At 35.7% G+C, this 18336-nt stretch overlaps 1 protein-coding gene across 7 annotated transcripts; it reads right to left on the reverse strand.

Annotated features, from left to right (window-relative positions):
- Positions 1–2447: 2447 nt before the first annotated feature.
- On the reverse strand, positions 2448–18062 carry LOC105057475 (serine/arginine-rich splicing factor SR30). Of its 7 annotated transcripts, XR_012137721.1 has the most exons (15): positions 17475–17566; positions 11861–11985; positions 11621–11686; positions 11384–11458; positions 11196–11304; positions 11050–11096; positions 10911–10968; positions 8491–8540; positions 8096–8152; positions 7884–7993; positions 7708–7812; positions 3685–3773; positions 3048–3160; positions 2884–2976; positions 2448–2782 (listed from the first exon to the last, which is right to left on the reverse strand). XR_012137721.1 is itself a non-coding variant. In XM_073250444.1 (14 exons), the coding sequence occupies exons 2-14, from the start codon at positions 17559–17561 to the stop codon at positions 2768–2770; spliced, it is 906 nt and encodes a 301-aa protein (XP_073106545.1). In that variant the 5' UTR covers positions 17562–17566; positions 17935–18062; the 3' UTR covers positions 2448–2767. The 7 variants fall into 7 exon arrangements, 4 of the variants coding, with proteins under 4 accessions (XP_073106545.1, XP_073106544.1, XP_073106547.1 ...); XR_012137723.1 differs by lacking the exon at positions 3685–3773; XM_073250444.1 differs by lacking the exons at positions 3685–3773; positions 11861–11985 and adding an exon at positions 17935–18062 and having other exon boundaries at positions 3048–3081.
- Positions 18063–18336: the final 274 nt, after the last annotated feature.

The raw sequence follows: 18336 nt of genomic DNA on the forward strand, positions 1-18336 counted from the left end.
ATGGCACTGAGTTGATAGATTTGGCAAAGGAACGCAAAAATCCGAATGTCCGAGCCTAAAATTCTATGAAATTTATGGATTAGACTAAGACAACCAGCTTAATCAAACTGCATTAGATCTATATTTATAAGGATACAGTGAATCATTGAAGCAGGCCGGCTCGAATCTTATATGAAGAAAAAAAAAGGAACTGCTCAGATCTTTTTTCTTCCTATAAGATTCAGACCGGCCCGCTTCAATGCTTTATTACATATTTATAAAGTTAGGGCCAGTCCAATCTACTTTAAGTAATTATATTGATTAAATCTATGATTCTTATCAGATTTTGGATCTAACCATCGAAATAAACTCCTAAAAAGAACATCCACAATTAGTAGTATCCTCAGGAAAAAAAATCAAAAAAAAAAAAAAAAAATAGCAGAGACAGATTGAGATTCATAGAGCTCTCTCTCTCTCTCTCAGTATTGTCCAAAATTGTGGGGCGAGGCACCTTGCGAAGCTCTGCAATGTGGGCTGCAAATGGTAGTTGTGCGCGGATTCTAATGTTGCTCCTTTCTGGCCACCAGAGTCTTGGCAGGCGTTAGAGTGGGTTCTCTAACTCCACCGTTTAACGTCACTGTTGCACGCTTTCCTTCACTAGTGGAAGAAGAGAGCAGGGCGGGCAATGTGATACGGGATGTGGGGTACCCAACACCATAATCTACAAACAATGCAGATTAGACCCAACGTTAGTCGCCCTTCTGAAGCATGTTGGATAATTGCCATCCGTCAGTAAGATACTTCCGTGCATCTCCCATTTTATAATGAAAATATATTCTTATTAGTATCAAAATAATATCGCTTAAAACAATGAGAAATAATAGCCTGCTGATTATTTATGCTTTTCCCTCGGTTTGAATCCAACATGCCTGACACTGGTATTCACAATGCCCAACCGAAGGACAAATTATTGTCCTGGAGGTTGTTCCTGTTGGAACCAACTGGAGAAGGATAGCATCACCGTGGTTGCTCAAATCGCTCCACCAACATAAGCATCTCCTTCGACGGTAAAAGTTTTAGTAAGCCCACATACAAGGTACGACTTCTCACTGATGGAACCGAGACATGATTGGTGGAATACTTGCATTGTTTGCTGCACTAGCCTAGGTAAAGTATTTGAGTAGCAGCAAAAGCATATACTTTGGTATGAAAGACATGAGATTAGTTCCTTCATCACAGGATCAAGCATATTAGGAACCTTATGCCCATGTTCTGATGTATGTGTAAATTCTTTAAAACATTATAATCATTCACAAGATGCTGAGAACACAATTGACCGTCTTGAAGGCAAATGGGCACTTTCAGATCTCTGATGGAGAAAATAAGAGATTGGGCAGGCTCTTTGTAGCATGAACATACCAATTTTTAGGAAAGCTACTTCAGCCGTTAATTGGTTAGCAACCCGTAAAAATTAGTTATAAATTGCATGCAACATATGCCATATCATAATCATTAAGGGTGAGCATAGTCCGATTTAAACCGATTTCATACTCAAATCTAAACCAAATCAATTCTAAACGATTTGACATTTTTAAAAATCAAACCAGACTAATAGAAAATTGAAACCAAACCAATATAATTTAAACGGTCTGATTTAATTTGATTTATCATGATTTATCAGTATATATTACTATTATTATTATATTTTTATAATTCATAAAAATTTATTTTTTTCACATAAAAATATTATCAAAAAAATTTATCAAGTAAAATAATTTAAATTGACATAAAATATTGTCGCTCAACAAAATGAAATTCTTAAACAACTACTATCATTAATAATTAAAATAAAAATCTTCAATATATTATTAAAAAAATAAATAATTCAATAAATAAATCATCTAAGACTAATCAATATAAAATCAAATTGATAAACAACACTATAAATCTAAAATTATTTTTTAATACATTAATACTCGAACATAAACAATATCCTAATCAAAATAACATCATTTTATTAAAACTTTCTATTAGTCCGGTTTGATTTCTAGTTTGTTACGTAAGAAAACTAAGGGCACTCTAGGCTTCGGACTCGGGGAAGCTTCAAAAGACAGCAGACTAATAAATTCTTCAGCTTTAAAAGCAACATTTGATTGGACAATAAACCATAGAATGTTTGTATTGTAAAACAAAATACTACCATTTAACAGCTAAGCATCTGGTCTGGGTTAGGCAGTACAAGAATTGCTGCCAATCTAAACAGACCAACGGGTTTAAATAGAGTTTGGAGCATGAAATCAAGAAAACTCCTTCGAAAAGGGTCAAACTTGATTGCCTTTGAAAACTCAATAGCATACACAGGCACATTAATGCACGAAGTGACACGAAGATACAATCCCTAGCACATTAAGAAAACCCATGGTGACATGCTTCACCAGTCAATGCCACAGAAATGACAAATTCTAACGGGTCGACAAAAGCAGCTCCATTCCGAGTGTAATAAGCAAATATCTAATTATCAGTATTGATTCATCAACTACTAGAACAGTACCATGGTCATCGAGGATAGGATAAATTGACAGCAATTCTGGCATACAACTTTGTTTAATTGACATAAGTTCAGCGCAACTCCATAAACATTCAGCATTCTAAATCAAATCTTGACAGCACAATCACGAATCTTGGTGCCTTAGATGGCCAAGCAGTATGCTTCTCTCATGATCCATAAGCTTCCAAATCCACTCAATATGTTTATTCCTATTTGGCCATCCTTGGAAACATATCAACTTCAATCAGATTTGGCCTGTCCAGAGGTACAACTTAAGCAAAATCAGCATCAAACCAGAGAAGTAAATATTATCATAAAAACAGAAACTAACACAAAAGGAAATCAGTAGCTTATACAGCAGGGGATCGAGATCGCGATGAACTCCTGCTCCTGCTCCTGCTAGGACTCTGCTTCCTAGGACTTCTGCTTGCAGGTTTACTAGGTGGTGGCTGCACAAACACAGTTTTTCAGTTCAACAAATATGGAAAAGCAATCAAATATATTTCAGGGTGTAACTTACAGAAGCCAAGGGTGATCTGGATCTCGATTGTGATCTGCAAAAAGTTCCAGAAACAACTGAATTCAATATCCATATCGCTGCTTTAACAGCTTGATCCAAAAGCCTCAACGCCTCTTCCACGTCAGAGTTACCAATATAGAAAGGAGAAAAATGTGCTTAAAAAGGTTTGAAAGCATTCAATTCACAAAGGAAGTTTACCACATGCATAGCATTCCAAAAATATGATGTAAAAGAAGTATCATCAAAAGGATTGATGATGCTTCAGCCATAGTCAAAAGTCAACAATATTCAGAACTACCAAGGACAGGATTCACTGTAAAGCCTAGGCAGCAAAAAAATAATCTTTAATAAATAATGAGGCTGAGATGTATCTATTCCATTGTACCACCAAAATCCACATCCAGAATCCAACCGCAAGTCCTATAATTCTGACGATATGGAAGCCTGAAGGTGAAACTTGTTTCTACCACTTTTGGTGAGTACCAGTTCCACATAGCTCATGGAAAGCCAGCTCTATGGTCGCAACCCATCCTTTCTGCCCCACTGAACTCCAATGGGTATTAGCTAAAGGCCATAAGGCATAAAAGTTAATATGCTTTCTGGATTTCTGAAGCTGTTCACTGATGAAACAGCATACCTCACACAACCAAAAGAGTTGCAGGCATTTGCACCAAATCCCATCAAGATCCTAATATCCAATCCCCAGATCGCCGCACAAGCCCAGATCTAGAAAACAGACAAGGCAACTTTCAAAAACACGATGATAACTGGACAGTGTTGAACGTTCTTAATCATGGGCAGCCACGCTTAAAGAAAATTTTCAATCAGAGGAAAGTTCACAAAATGAGGAAAAAACCAAGCCCAAAGGCAGGGATGCTAGATTTAACTATTTTTCATGTCCAACTACATATATAAATTATAAAACAATTGATTAAAAACCTAGAAAACAGTCATGAATGCAAAGCTACTGCTTGAGAAGTAAAATTTAATTCTGTAAGTACTCACATACAAAATAAAGTACGAAGTGACATGAAGCATGATATCAAAAATAAAGTACAAAGCAATTTGAAGCGCGACAAAAAGTACCACAAGTTACAAACTAGTAAACAAGCTTCCAAACTGCAAGGAAATAACAGCTGTAAATTGAACCAGCACCGGCTCTATTATAATGACACAAATGGTAAAGGTTGTAGTACCACCACAAGGTACAGAAATAATTTGCCAATGGGTGGCTACGCATGCATAAATTTAAGTTAGAGGATCAACCAGAAAAGCATCATGCAGACAGGCAACATAAGATTTATATCTACACCCACCAAAATTAAGTCAGGAGAGGTCGACAAGCTTTGTGTTATGGTCAAAGACTTATTGAGGACTTACACACTAAGAGAATGCAACTGATAAAAAACCAACATCTGAAACCAATAAAACCTAAATATGTTAATAAATTAAATCCTAATTCAAGTTGTCTGCTGCATCACTTCCCCTCTCTAGCCTCAAGTCTCTTGGACCCTGATATTGCTCCTCCACTCGAACTGCTACAACTACTCTCTGTCACTAGCCTCCATTCCAACCTCCCAGTAACTGACTTGTCTAATTCTGGAGTACCAATACTTCTACACTTGGACACAACATAGCACAGCATGATACCCCTTGGCAGACCAAAAATGGAGTGTCCTTAGCCAGAAATGTCAGCATTTTGCGAAAGCTTTCGGGAATGTAATGTCAATACGCAACTTTACTGCAAGTAGCCAATCTTTCTTCATAACCATTTCAGGCCCTAAATAAATAGCCTATAGTGCTTGGACACTTTCTTCATAACCATTTCAGTCACCAAATAAAGATAGCCTATAGTGCTTGGACATTCACCGGTGAAGCATCGCACTTTGTTTACTACTTTTACTAACGTAGTCTGGCATAACTACAAATTTACCTTATAAAAAGAATACTGTTAAATACAAAATTGTGAAGTAGACAAGTATTTCAACATATTTATATATTTTATTTTTCTTGTAATTTGCAACAGCATCTCTATGCCCTTATCTTTTTTTTTCTCCATAAGTGTTGAACACTTCACCACACCTAATGCCAAGTGACTTGGTAGCGCAAAGCTCCATCTGTTCCATGCCTGTTCTCTAACTAGCTTCCCAACAGCAATGTTCAGCAAGCCTAGAAGACTCACAGCAGCACTTGCTCATTTAACCAATGCATGTGCTTTGACTCTTCTGCTATACCTTAAAGTCTCAAACGGTTCTGTTTGTCTTCCACTCTCAACTTCACTCCAACCTCACAGCAACTGGCATTCTTATTAAAGCAAAATGGCACCACAATACCTCTCAGCACTCCACTTCAGCTTAGACATTATTTTGCAAGAATACAATAGCTCCCCCCAACTAACTAGCATCTTTGTGAGAAATGCAGCCTCTAGCTCCAACACCGCTCAACCATCTCAAAGTCCCAACCTCAAGCATGCACCCGTAAACTTTGTCTGATTATGCCGATTCAGATTTATGAACAAATATTTTTTATGAAAGATAGAATACTCAAAAAAAAGATCGCTTAAAGGAAAAGTTGGCATCCTATGGAACCTAGGAAGCCAGTACAACTCATGGAAAAATAAGCAAGCCACAATCAAGGCACCGAAAGTGAACAACCAAACATCAATAAAATCTCAAGAGAAAGCAAAGAAACAAATGGCTGACCAACAACAGACCAAGCCCCAAAAAGTATACACCCACTAGCTTAGTGACAGTCACTAACATAATGCTCTGTCCCAAGTCAATTCAGCACCCAATCAACAACCAACATTAAGCATGGCGCTAAAATAGGAACCAAAATGCAAGCTGTCCAATAGTTTAAACCTCCATAAAGCCCAACATAGGAAGACTTCTTATCGTGATATATTAGATATCCAGACACTAGAGCTTGATTGTTTGGCACTTCAAATGTTAAGAATCCAGGCACCATTACTTGCAAAAGTGTGTCCTTCCAACAGTAAACTCTGAAAAGTATCAGGCACTTGGCACAAATGCAAGCTCCCATGGTTGTTCACTTGCAAAAGTGTGTCCTTCAAACAGTAAACTCTGAAAAGTATCAGGCACTTGGCACAAAATGCAAGCTCCCAGTCTTATCCAGGCACTTGGCACAAATGCAAGCTGTCCAACACTTTAAACCTCCATAAAGCCCAACATGGGAAGACTTCTTATCGTGATAAATTAGATATCCAGACACAAGGGCTTGATTGTTTGGCACTTCAAATGTTAAGAATCCAGGCACCATTACTTGCAAAAGTGTCCTTCAAACAGTAAACTCTGAAAAGTATCAGAACGTCAAGCCAACTTAAGCAGGACGTTCCAATTTCAGGGTGCCAAGGAGCATCTTGTTGTGTCTCGTCATATCCAAATGTCTACAAGTGTGAGCACCTCAGAATCCTAAAAACTGAATTACTCAGAAACTTAGTTATAACAAATCATCAAAAGGCGTAAATCATAAACCATCCTTGTTTAGACCTAGACCAACAGAAAATTACCAACTAATCAGCACACCTAACAATGAACCAATCAAGCCAAAAAGAAAACCAAGATGTTGATCTACTAATAGCACCAATAAGTCCACTCACAATAACATCCAAGATGAGTTCCCATTAGCAAAAATATCGAAATAAGAACTGATCGAACCTAACAAAAGTGGCTTGTTGATAGAACTCATCTAGGATTTAAAATATCTAAGTAGTCCTACTATATATGGTCCATGGGAGAAGGTAGGTCAGCATAACACACACACACACACACACACAAAAAGAAAAAAGAAAAAAGGCCAAATTGACATGACGGACAATTAGAAGATTAATCAGCCAAGAGCTAGACCTCTCAGATCCTGTCTAAATAACAAAACCTGCTGTGTGAGAAAAGGGCAGGTGGGAGGGAGGGAGGAAGGGAGGGAAAGAGGGATAGCGGGTAGAGAGAGAGAGCATGCAGCTGCTAATAAAAGTTGCAGCAACTCTAAATAATGAATTCCTCAAAAAACAACAAGCTAAAAGAAAACGCAAATTTAAGATGACTAGCAAACGCTACTTCAAGATAGCATGCAACAGCATATCTGAATGCTCACAAGTAAAGCTTTAGAAAGTGCACATCATCCCTCATACAAACTTATCAGTAAGCATTGCACATCATCCCCATTTATCCTTCAGTATAGCAAGACTGTTGCAGTTTCCATAATTCCTCAGATATGTAACGTAGAACTCATAATTAAGATTGGAGCATTTTCCTAACCATTTCAACGAAACCACATAACAGAGCATGATATCCCCAAATTCCCCAACCAAATATTATTTTTGGACAGCAATTTCAGTCCCTTTACAAGAAGGGTTATGGTATAATTATGAATCACAAATATGTCCATTTGGAAAGCAGAATAAATGCACCAGCACGATGTGAAAGAACAGTGTGCTCTCATTTACTATACAGGTCACTGGAAACTGGAAAGGAAGAGACTGTATGATCAATAGAACCATATGTATGAGTTACAATTTTGAAGGAATGACATATTTCAGGATCCTGCAATCTGAAGCATCCCAAGCACAGAAGAGTTTAAAGTATACAGATATTTATTCTAGGTAAAGAAACCCTGGAAAACAGCTGAAAAGGCAAAGACATACCTCGACAAAGGGCGTCCCCTTGATCCTGAGCGTGATCGAGAAGATACTGATCTTGATCTAGACCTTGACAACGAACGGTGTGATGATTTTGCCTTTGGAGACTTGCTGCAAATATTCAATCCATGTTAAAAGGCATCACATTTTATCATGATAATGCCAACTAATTTACACCAAACCTTCGGCTCCGGCTGTAACTTCTACTGCGACTGGGACTCCGGCTTCTTGAGTAGGAACGGCTACGGCTTCGACTCCTAGATAAGCTTCTCTTAGAGTCGTACTCCTTTACCTACAGACATTTAATGGAAAATTGGATGAGAAAGTTCATCGTACATACATGGTGCAGACAAAATGATAGAAGAAGCTGCCAATGAAGTGTAAAAGGTGATACCCTTATATATGACCGAGAAAATGCATTCCGAAACTCAGAGTCATCAAGCTTCTTGATCTGCCAATGGAGAAAAATGCGATCAAAAGAATTTTCAAATCAAAACAAAAATTAAATACTAAAAAAATCTAAAGAAAAGAAAGAAAGAAAGATTTTCTTAACAGGAGGAATGGCAAAAAATCATCATTCTTTACCAAAAGCCTTTTCACATCAATATGATGTTGGCTACAGAGCATAACACTTACTGGAGGAGGCTCCATGGAAAAAGACTTCTGTTGAAGTCTTTTTCCTACATTGGTGGGAGTATTAAATTACATAAATGGCCAGTGCCGATTCCATTACAGTTCACTTTGCAAGTTAACAAGCAGATCACAGACAGGAAGAGATCTTCAACCTACCGCATATTTCATATCTTCATAGTTTGTATAATCCACAATTCCTGTAGTACCTGCAAACAAACAAAAAAAATGTCAATTATTTAACTCATAATTCTTGATTACAAGATAAATTAAGTCTGCACATCTTCATCTATAAAACAGGCCAAATATGAAATCAGATGAGTCTGTGTGTGTGTGTGTGTGTGTGTATGAGTGAGTGAGTGAGTAAGAGAGAGAGAGAGAGAGAGAGAGAGAGAGAGAGAGCAGTTGCACACAAATGGTGAAGAAAAAGACACAATTGGTGAATAAAAGGAAAAAATCATTCCTAATGCAGCTTTCCCCAAACTATTCACAAGAAACATGAGAAAATGAAAATTTTTAGCCAAACAGGGCAAAATAAAGATAGACACTGGTGGCCACAACAACACCATCACCACCACCGCCACCATTCTTTGTTTATGCAGATGCAAATGGCCAAAGTCCATCGGGTTGACATTGTGCATGAGTGCAAAGTCATAATGGTGCAAAGCCAACAACTTCACAGGAAAATACAACCCAACTACCAGAGTTTTATTCGAGAATGCAGCCAGTATTGAATTACAGTTCAAGCAATACAAAGTACAAACTGCTTGTCTTGATACAAGTCATGTAAGTAGTCATCTAAGTTCCAAAGGACTAGAACAAGTTGAAGCATGAGTATATGATACATAGATATATATGTTAGTATCTGCATGCAAGTCTATGTATGCATGTAAATATGTCCATTTATGGAAGTACGCATATGAGAATTCATGGTCCATCGCACCAAATGAAATCTCAAGACTCCGTTAACTGTTGATAAAGAAAGAAGGAAAACTAATTAGAAAATCTTCTTTTCTGATGTTTAGCAATGAAAAGAAAATATAGTGAAAACATTTGAGAATATGCTCAAACTATCTATGAGGCCTAAAATACTTCCTCCAATCTGCATGGCAATTTTGAGGAAAAAAATTCTGAAGGGAAAGGCAAAATGGCAAACTGACCATACTAAGGCCCTGTTTCAAATTGCTGTTGGCAATAGAGCTTTTGGAGTTTTTGAAAGTAGAGCTTTTGAGAAATAGAGTTTTTAAAAGTAGAGTTTTTACAAAAAACTATTTGCTGATTGGTAACCACATTTATAAATTGCTTTGAAACTTTAACATATGTGTGGTAACTAAAATAAAAAAGTACTTTTGGTATGATAAAATAATAAGAAAAGGCATTGCATACTATTGTATAGTAAAGAATAATATAATATAATATAATATTATATTATTATACGATATAATATTATTATCATATAATATAACATATTATTATAATATAATTATATTATATTATTATTATATGATTATATTATATTATTATTAAAATATTATTATGTTATATTGTATTATTATAATAGATTATATTATATGTCTATAGCATAAATATTATTGCATTTTAAAATATTATTTTATTGTATAATATTATTATCATATAATGTAATAAAATATAATATATGCTATAATATAATATTATTATAATTATGATGTAATATATAATGTAATATAATATAATGGATTATAAGCTAATCTAATCATAAATTATAATATAACAGATTATATTATATTATTGTAAATTACAATAATAATATTATATTATTAATAAATATTGTTATATCAAATTATATTTTAATAATATAATAATACTATAATATATTACATTATATATTTATAATATATTATAATATTAATTTATTATTATATTATATTATATTTGTAGTATAATAATATAACATGATATAATTATGAGATTTGTTAGTGGGTATTTCTGTCATTAAAAAAAATTATTTAAATCACAACAACTTCCCGACATTAGCCAGAAAGCATTTTTGGAGAAAGCTTCAAAATAAAGCTTTCCCTAAGTAGACATTTTCAACTTTCTGACAAATCCAAAAGAGCTTTCTGATTTTTTACCAAACATCACTGTATCACTCCGAAGTACTTTCTGAAGACGAGAAAGTGCTTTCTGACACTCTAAAAGCTTAGCCAAATAGGGCCTAACCTACGTATGCCTTAAGCACGTTTTCCCACAATTTTCAACACATTTTTGTTGGTTCAACCAAAGAAGAGAAAACTCTCGATCTTCTTTTCTTCCATTTACTAGTTTCCCTTTTTTTAATTTAATCAAATGTTCTACATAAACTAGAATTCTAAAACTTGTTCCATTTCAGTGATATCACCAATATCATTAAGCAGATTTTTTTTCACCTACATGTAAGTAGACATACATGAACGAACATGCAAACTCACTCATGCATGCATGGTTTAAAAACAGTCCTCCAAAGACTAGATAGTTTTTCAGAGCTATCTCCTCACAGCATTTTAAGTTAAAATGCAATCCTGTATTTTTTTTTTAAATATAGATCTAGAGAAGCTTACCTCCGCCATCACGGAAGACTTCGGAGAAACAAACATCACCAGCTCGGCGCATGTGGTCCTGGAATTGGAGAATTTCAAAATCGCAGTATCCAGAAAGAAGCAAAAATTTTAAATAGAAAAATGCTATCATGATTCAAACCTTTAGATCTTGCCAAGATGCAGATGAAGGTAAACCGGTAACAAGAACTGCACGAAATAACATAAGAGATATCTCAAAACCAAAATTTATATATCCAGATATTCACATTTAGGATTACAATGATACAACTTCAGCCAAGAACGCACCACGATACTCTGAACGCCTGGAGACACCACCACGGCGTCCCCCACTACTATGACTGCTATGTCGGTCAAATGATGAAGACTGGCCTCGTCCACCATGTGCAAGTTCCACCTGTATGTACAAAGAACTTAATTTTAAATAGCAAGAGACCAGTACAAATACCAACAACCTTGTCCAAAGAAATGCCTACTCTTAATCTGTGACCATCAAAATTATATCCATCGCGACCACGAATTGCATCTTCGGCATCACGGGGATCTTCAAACTGCAAGAAGCAGCAACACTGTGAATGCTAGCAACCATAAGATGCACTAACATTATTTTGTTTTATTTTATTTGGCAACAAAAAGAAGCAAACTATAAGTAGAAATAGTATCATGGTTTGTTTATAGAGGGTAGAATTTCACATAATATGTGGTAACATTACCTCGACAAAAGCATAACCTGGAGGCCTTGGAGGGATCTTCAGATCAATATCGACAATGGGCCCATACTGCACAAACACATTTAATCAGATAACTGAATGTCATTCAGAAATATTAAACAGAAGTATACTGTTGAACCACCCCAATTGTTCTTGGTATTCAACAAAAACCTTCTTGGCTTTCAAAATTATTCTTTAACAGCTATTGCCAACTGCAAAAGAAACTACTAATTTTTACAGTACCTTGAAAATGTTCATAATTATTGATGGCGGTGTTTTAAAATGCATGCATGAGGCAGCATACATGGATGCAAGCCCTTGACCGCACCACATTGCCCATATGCAGCAACTATATGTGGTCATACTGCCTGTGGGCCGAAAAATTAGTCCGGTTAGCAAATGGAGCTATATATAGCTCAATTAGCATTTTATGGCTGCATATGTGGCCCACATAGCATCATGGAGCCAGACATGTGGTCCATGCTTATATGGATCTACAATGATGGAGCATGTTCAAACTAACAGTTAGGTTTGATGTGGGTTTCAATTATGTTATAACTACAGCTATAAATGTTGACTATTAAGTACTAAGTAATAAGCACTAACCCATTAGTCGTTGTTGTTACTACTATCAGCATTATTTATCGGAAAATTATTACTATCATTGTTGTTCCTATTGTATTTAAATGTATTTTATTTTTTTATATAGTTTTAAAAAAAAAACTAGTCGCATATGCAGCCCTCATACCACATATGCACTAGGTAGTCCCTTGACTGCCCGCATGCCCAAGCCATTTATTAAAACACTAATAGATGGTGTGGTTGTTAATGCTAATGCTTCTTCACAGGCGGTCACTCTTCACTGGAGCCTCTATTAAAACCTAAACAATTTGATTAGAAATCCCCATTACAAGTTCATGATAATATATAACTGTATATGTTCACTGGAACATTAACAGTAAGCCTTTTTATCAGAAATGCTATCAAGCATCTCCCACTCAAATTTAAGCAACAACCTCTCCCACAACTGAATTAAAATAGAAAGGACAAACAATGCATAGTGCCTATACCTCCATTTCAAACGATATCCACAGTCAGGCTTCCATCTTTAAGGTTGTCAGTTTTCATATCTCTAATCTCATCAAGATAATTGCAGTAACTTATCTGTTTTAACCAAATAATTCTCTTGATTTTACTTTTATTATAGCATACCTGCTTTTCCTTTAAAAATTGTCAAACATGCCCCAACATTGTCACTTCTTGTGCCACCAACAATAAAAACTATTTGTCCAATAACTTTTACATCTTGAATATCACAATGAACATATCAAATTATTCAAAGAGCTTAAAACCGACAAAATACATAGCTCCAGCTATCAATTGTAGCCTTCCGCATTCTAGATTCAGCAACCCCACCTTTGTGTCACAACTCTAAACTTGCAAATGGAGTACACGACTTGCTTCTAGTCAGTGATTTTAAGGCATTTATATAATCTGCATGAGAAAGTACCTAGTCGAGAATGCATATTGCCTTCTTAAGTAGATCAGTTCTAAATAAATTCACAAAATTCACTATGTAAAATATACTATGTCCAGCATTCAACAATAACTTGGCAAGAATCTTCTACAATAATCCATTTTTGAATGTGTTCTGGATTGTATGGAATGATTGATAACTACTTGAACATAGTTGAGTAACTCAATCTTTTGCAACAGTTAAATGTTTCTTCCTGATTAATTTCCAAATTCCAATCTCAAAAATTGCATGCTTTAAATGATACCAAGTCACTTGAACTTTTTGGATAGACAACAATACCTTAACTAGGAATGTATCTCTACCAAAACATTTTTGAACATATGCACAATAACTTTATGTGTGCAAATATCTAAGTGAATCACGTCCAACAGATTATCACATCCTGAAATTGTTGGAAATGGTAACCACATTGTTACCTTTTCCGCAATTAACACATACTCTCAAGCAAGGTTTATTACTGGTACCAGGTGTTATACAAATCAAGAACCAAGTTGGTAAGGTTCAGCATTGTACCATACCAATAAGTATGAGTCGATGAGAAAAGCTAGGGTAAAGGCACCAAATGGCCTTTCTCTTCTATTTTAAGCTGTGATAAGCCCGGAGCCAACAAGAAGCAATCCAAACCAAGTAGAACAAAGCAGTTATGCTCGATTCAAATTGGTTCCTGACCTGTAGCAAAAGAAACCAAGAACAGTCCCAATTCTACACCATTTTAGTTCACTACACCTTGAACCAGATGGTTCTAGATGATTCCGCCGTCCTTGATCTCAAGTCATCAAAATTCAAATTTTAAACCCCCATCATTACTTTGTTTCATATAAAGTATCAGTTTCAAGTTTCAACAATCCAACCATGACTGGATTCTATACAAATCATTTGTTTCAACAATAGATTTAGCAATTACTCAACCATTTTGTAAGCACAATCATCAAGAAGACATCATGCTTGCAACCATTTTTATCCAACATAGTGATTAAAATCATAAAAAGGATGGTAGCCTTTCAAATCCCCAACATTTAAAAAAAAAAAAAATTCTCCACATGTCATAGAACACCAAGGACTCATGTTCAATAGAGTATCTTGGCTACTTGAATGTTTTGCATCATTCTGGAATTATAGACCTAAGAACCACCTGTCACGTGTTAGATTGGAAGAATAGAAACATATAATTCATAACATAAAGAAGCTTCCAACAAATCTTTTCATCCCTCAAAAGGTTTAATCAGTTAAAATCTACCTTGAGATGATCTGACCTTACTGCATAAACAACAGCCTCTCTTAATTCATAAAAAAGTTTTTCTTTTTGGTACACCAGCTATGACCTAAGTTATCTATCACAAGGCTTCCAAGAATAGTGATTCATTTTGAACTTCATCTCCAACAAATAAGCTGGCTGAACTTGACCAATTCTTCCTCAATCTTCTAAAACTCATTTATTCAATAACAATTCCAACCTCCAAGGTTTATTGAGATAACATAAAAAGTTCATAAAAGTGCTGGCATAATACACATCATGCAGGGTGCAGTACAGATGTTACATTAACCTCATATTCTTAACTTCATTTTCCACTAAAAAACCCTTAAGGCTATAATGCCTTATCACATCCCTAACAACTTAGTAATACAGAACTTTGATGAAAGGGGGAAACTTCAAAAATTCAGACATGTTGATAACCTCTCGTGGAAGCATTATAAAAACTCCTTGGTAGTAATTATGTTTCAAAGACTAGCGTGAGTTGTCCCACTGGTAGTCCCAATCACCAGCTATGTCATCTTATAGGCCCCATGCAAGTTGTCAAAGGAAGAAATTTCACATGGTTTAGAACCTACAGGGCTAAGGTGCTTCATGACCATATCAGAAACATAAGACACCAGCCATGAATAGAGTTTGTTCCTCCATGCTGAGCAATTGAACCTGTTCAAACTTTCAACTTTCTGAAGTTGACTACCTGAATACATTCTGCATTTAGCACCTTCAGACTTAGTAATCTTAGAAATTCAAACAATAAAGTAATAACTACTATAAGTGCTTCTAATCAGGCGTGGCACTTAATAATATTATGACATTCATGATATCTCCAAATTCAATGCATTCTTGCTTTTTTACTAATATAAACATATAACAACACATGCACTTTTCATAATGTCCTTTTCATCTAAAAAATTGAAGTCTTAGAAATTCAAACTATTAAGCAATAACTACAATATTGTGCTTCTAATCAGGAGTGGCACATAATAATACTATGACATCCATGACATCTTCAAATTCAACACATTCTTGCTTTTTGTTTACTAATGTAAACATATAACAACACATGCACTGCTCATCATGTCCTTTTCGTTTACAAAATTAAAGTTTCTGACTATTACATATTACTTGTATCTCTTAAATTTGACACGAACCCTTGAGTTGAGATTTGTTGTAAATTAAAAAAAGAAAAGTATTTATTTAAACATTCAATGTATATAAACAAGCACACACAATTGAAAGACACCTCACACCACAAAAATCAATAGCAATAGCCCCCTTATAAACTACATCAACAATTAAATAGGATCTTTCAAAAATAGATCTTACACAATCAAGCTTAGTACATTATATCAGCTAAATCATCACGTCAATGACACAACTTACAGCACATGCTTCTCATTCACTCTAAAAATTCTTGTGGTTTTTTTTTTCCAAATATGCATTAACTATCATTTGGAATACCAATCATATCCCCCCGACCAGCCCCACGAAAAGAAAAAAAAGAAACGAAAACTATAAGTTATTAACTTTGCAATTTGTAAATACAGTTTACACAGCCTTCGGCGCTGTTTTGCAAAACAGGTATCACATCACATTACCCTGAGCAACAAGCTAAATGAACAACTTCCACTTCTTCCTACAATTAAGTTCAAAAAAATTTAAGTGCGGCATTCACACAATAAAAGTTTAAAAAATATCTATAAGACGTAATAGAGGATTTCTGTTATAACAATCTTATCCTAAAAAATGAATGAGGCATATAAAGTGGGACTAATTTTTCCCAATAACATACATAAACAATACATATTCCGATATCCACAATTTTTTTTCTATACGATGGCATTCTGTCTCTTGTGCCGATCCCATGACAACTTTTCATGGGAAGATCAGAAATTTCTATATTTTTACTATAAAAGATTCAAAGAGCAACTACGTTTTGCTCTCAAAACTCACAAACCTTGTAAAATAGATCTTCAACCTCCCTCTCGCGGATGTCTCCGGGGAGATTGCCAATAATAATACCAATTGAAGTCTTAGAAATTCAAACTATTAAGCAATAACTACAATATTGTGCTTCTAATCAGGAGTGGCACATAATAATACTATGACATCCATGACATCTTCAAATTCAACACATTCTTGCTTTTTGTTTACTAATGTAAACATATAGCAACACATGCACTGCTCATCATGTCCTTTTCGTTTACAAAATTAAAGTTTCTGACTATTACATATTACTTGTATCTCTTAAATTTGACACGAACCCTTGAGTTGAGATTTGTTGTAAATTAAAAAAAGAAAAGTATTTATTTAAACATTCAATGTATATAAACAAGCACACACAATTGAAAGACACCTCACACCACAAAAATCAATAGCAATAGCCCCCTTATAAACTACATCAACAATTAAATAGGATCTTTCAAAAATAGATCTTACACAATCAAGCTTAGTACATTATATCAGCTAAATCATCACGTCAATGACACAACTTACAGCACATGCTTCTCATTCACTCTAAAAATTCTTGTGGCTTTTTTTTTCCAAATATGCATTAACTATCATTTGGAATACCAATCATATTCCCCCCGACCAGCCCCACGAAAAAAAAAAAAAACGAAAACTATAAGTTATTAACTTTGCAATTTGTAAATACAATTTACACAGCCTTCGGCGCTGTTTTGCAAAACAGGTATCACATCACATTACCCTGAGCAACAAGCTAAATGAACGACTTCCACTTCTTCCTACAATTAAGTTCAAAAAAATTTAAGTGCGGCATTCACACAATAAAAGTTTAAAAAATATCTATAAGACATAATAGAGGATTTCTGTTATAACAATCTTATCCTAAAAAATGAATGAGGCATATAAAGTGGGACTAATTTTTCCCAATAACATACATAAACTATACATAATCCGATATCAACAATTTTTTTTCTATACGATGGCATTCTGTCTCTCGTGCCGATCCCATGACGACTTTTAATGGGAAGATCAGAAATTTCTATATTTTTACTATAAAAGATTCAAAGAGCAACTACTTTTTGCTCTCAAAACTCACAAACCTTGTAAAATAGATCTTCAACCTCCCTCTCGCGGATGTCTCCGGGGAGATTGCCAACATAGAGAGTTCGGCTCGAACGCCTGCTCATCTTTCCTGCAGTCCCCAACAAAAAACAATACGAATGAAAGAGAATAAATCCTACAAGTAAACACCTCAAATCAAGAAATCATCACTAGGGAAGACAGATCTCTTGATTCATCTCGATTTTCAAGAAACATCACAGATTAAACCTAGCGTCCCGTTAAAAAAACAATGCAATCACAGAAACAATATAGCTTAGAGAAATCAAATAAAACCCTAGAATCGAAACACAAAACATCCCACGGGTGAAACAGGTGGAGAAAAACGACCCAAAAAAGGGAGAAGTCTTGCAAGAAGTGGTAGAAGATCAAAATATTAAGGCTTTTCTGCCATACGGTGTTAGGACTCGGCCCGCGGGGGCCTCTGAGATGAGCTCTCACCTGGCGTCCGAGAAGAGACGAAGGGCGGCTATCTTGGCCTCGGCTCTGCAGGCACGGGCTTTTGGTTGGAGGGATCGGATGAGGGCGCCGTGACGGAATAAATAGAAATGCTGCTTCGAGATTCGAATATTAAGTCCTGACCGTTGATAAGAAACCATTCACACGGCAGCAAGTTGTGAGCGCGTGCGGGCTCTCAAGGCACGGGCTTTTCGTTGGAGGAATCGGATGAGGGCACCGTGACGGAATAAGTGGAGATGCTGCTTCGAGATTCGGATGTCAAGTCCTGACCGTTGATAAGAAACTATTCACACGACGGCCGGTTGCGAACGCGTGCGGTCTCTCCAGGCACGGGCTTTTGATAGGAGGAATCGGATGAGGGCGCCGCGACGGAATAAATAGAGA

This window comes from Elaeis guineensis, unplaced genomic scaffold, assembly GCF_000442705.2.
Source record: "Elaeis guineensis isolate ETL-2024a unplaced genomic scaffold, EG11 Super_Scaffold_1000024, whole genome shotgun sequence".
NCBI lineage: Eukaryota > Viridiplantae > Streptophyta > Magnoliopsida > Arecales > Arecaceae > Elaeis > Elaeis guineensis.

What these genes read in the sequence shown, in the direction of transcription:
- LOC105057475 (XM_073250443.1), bottom strand. Translation starts at nt 11,980, where the DNA reads ATGACCACATATAGTTGCTGCATATGGGCAATGTGGTGCGGTCAAGGG. An exon ending in TAATTATGAACATTTTCAAG is followed by an intron (nt 11,687 to 11,860) that starts GTACTGTAAAAA and finishes GTGTTTGTGCAG; the next exon opens with TATGGGCCCATTGTCGATAT. An exon ending in TTTCTCGGTCATATATAAGG is followed by an intron (nt 7,994 to 8,095) that starts GTATCACCTTTT and finishes AAATGTCTGTAG; the next exon opens with GTAAAGGAGTACGACTCTAA.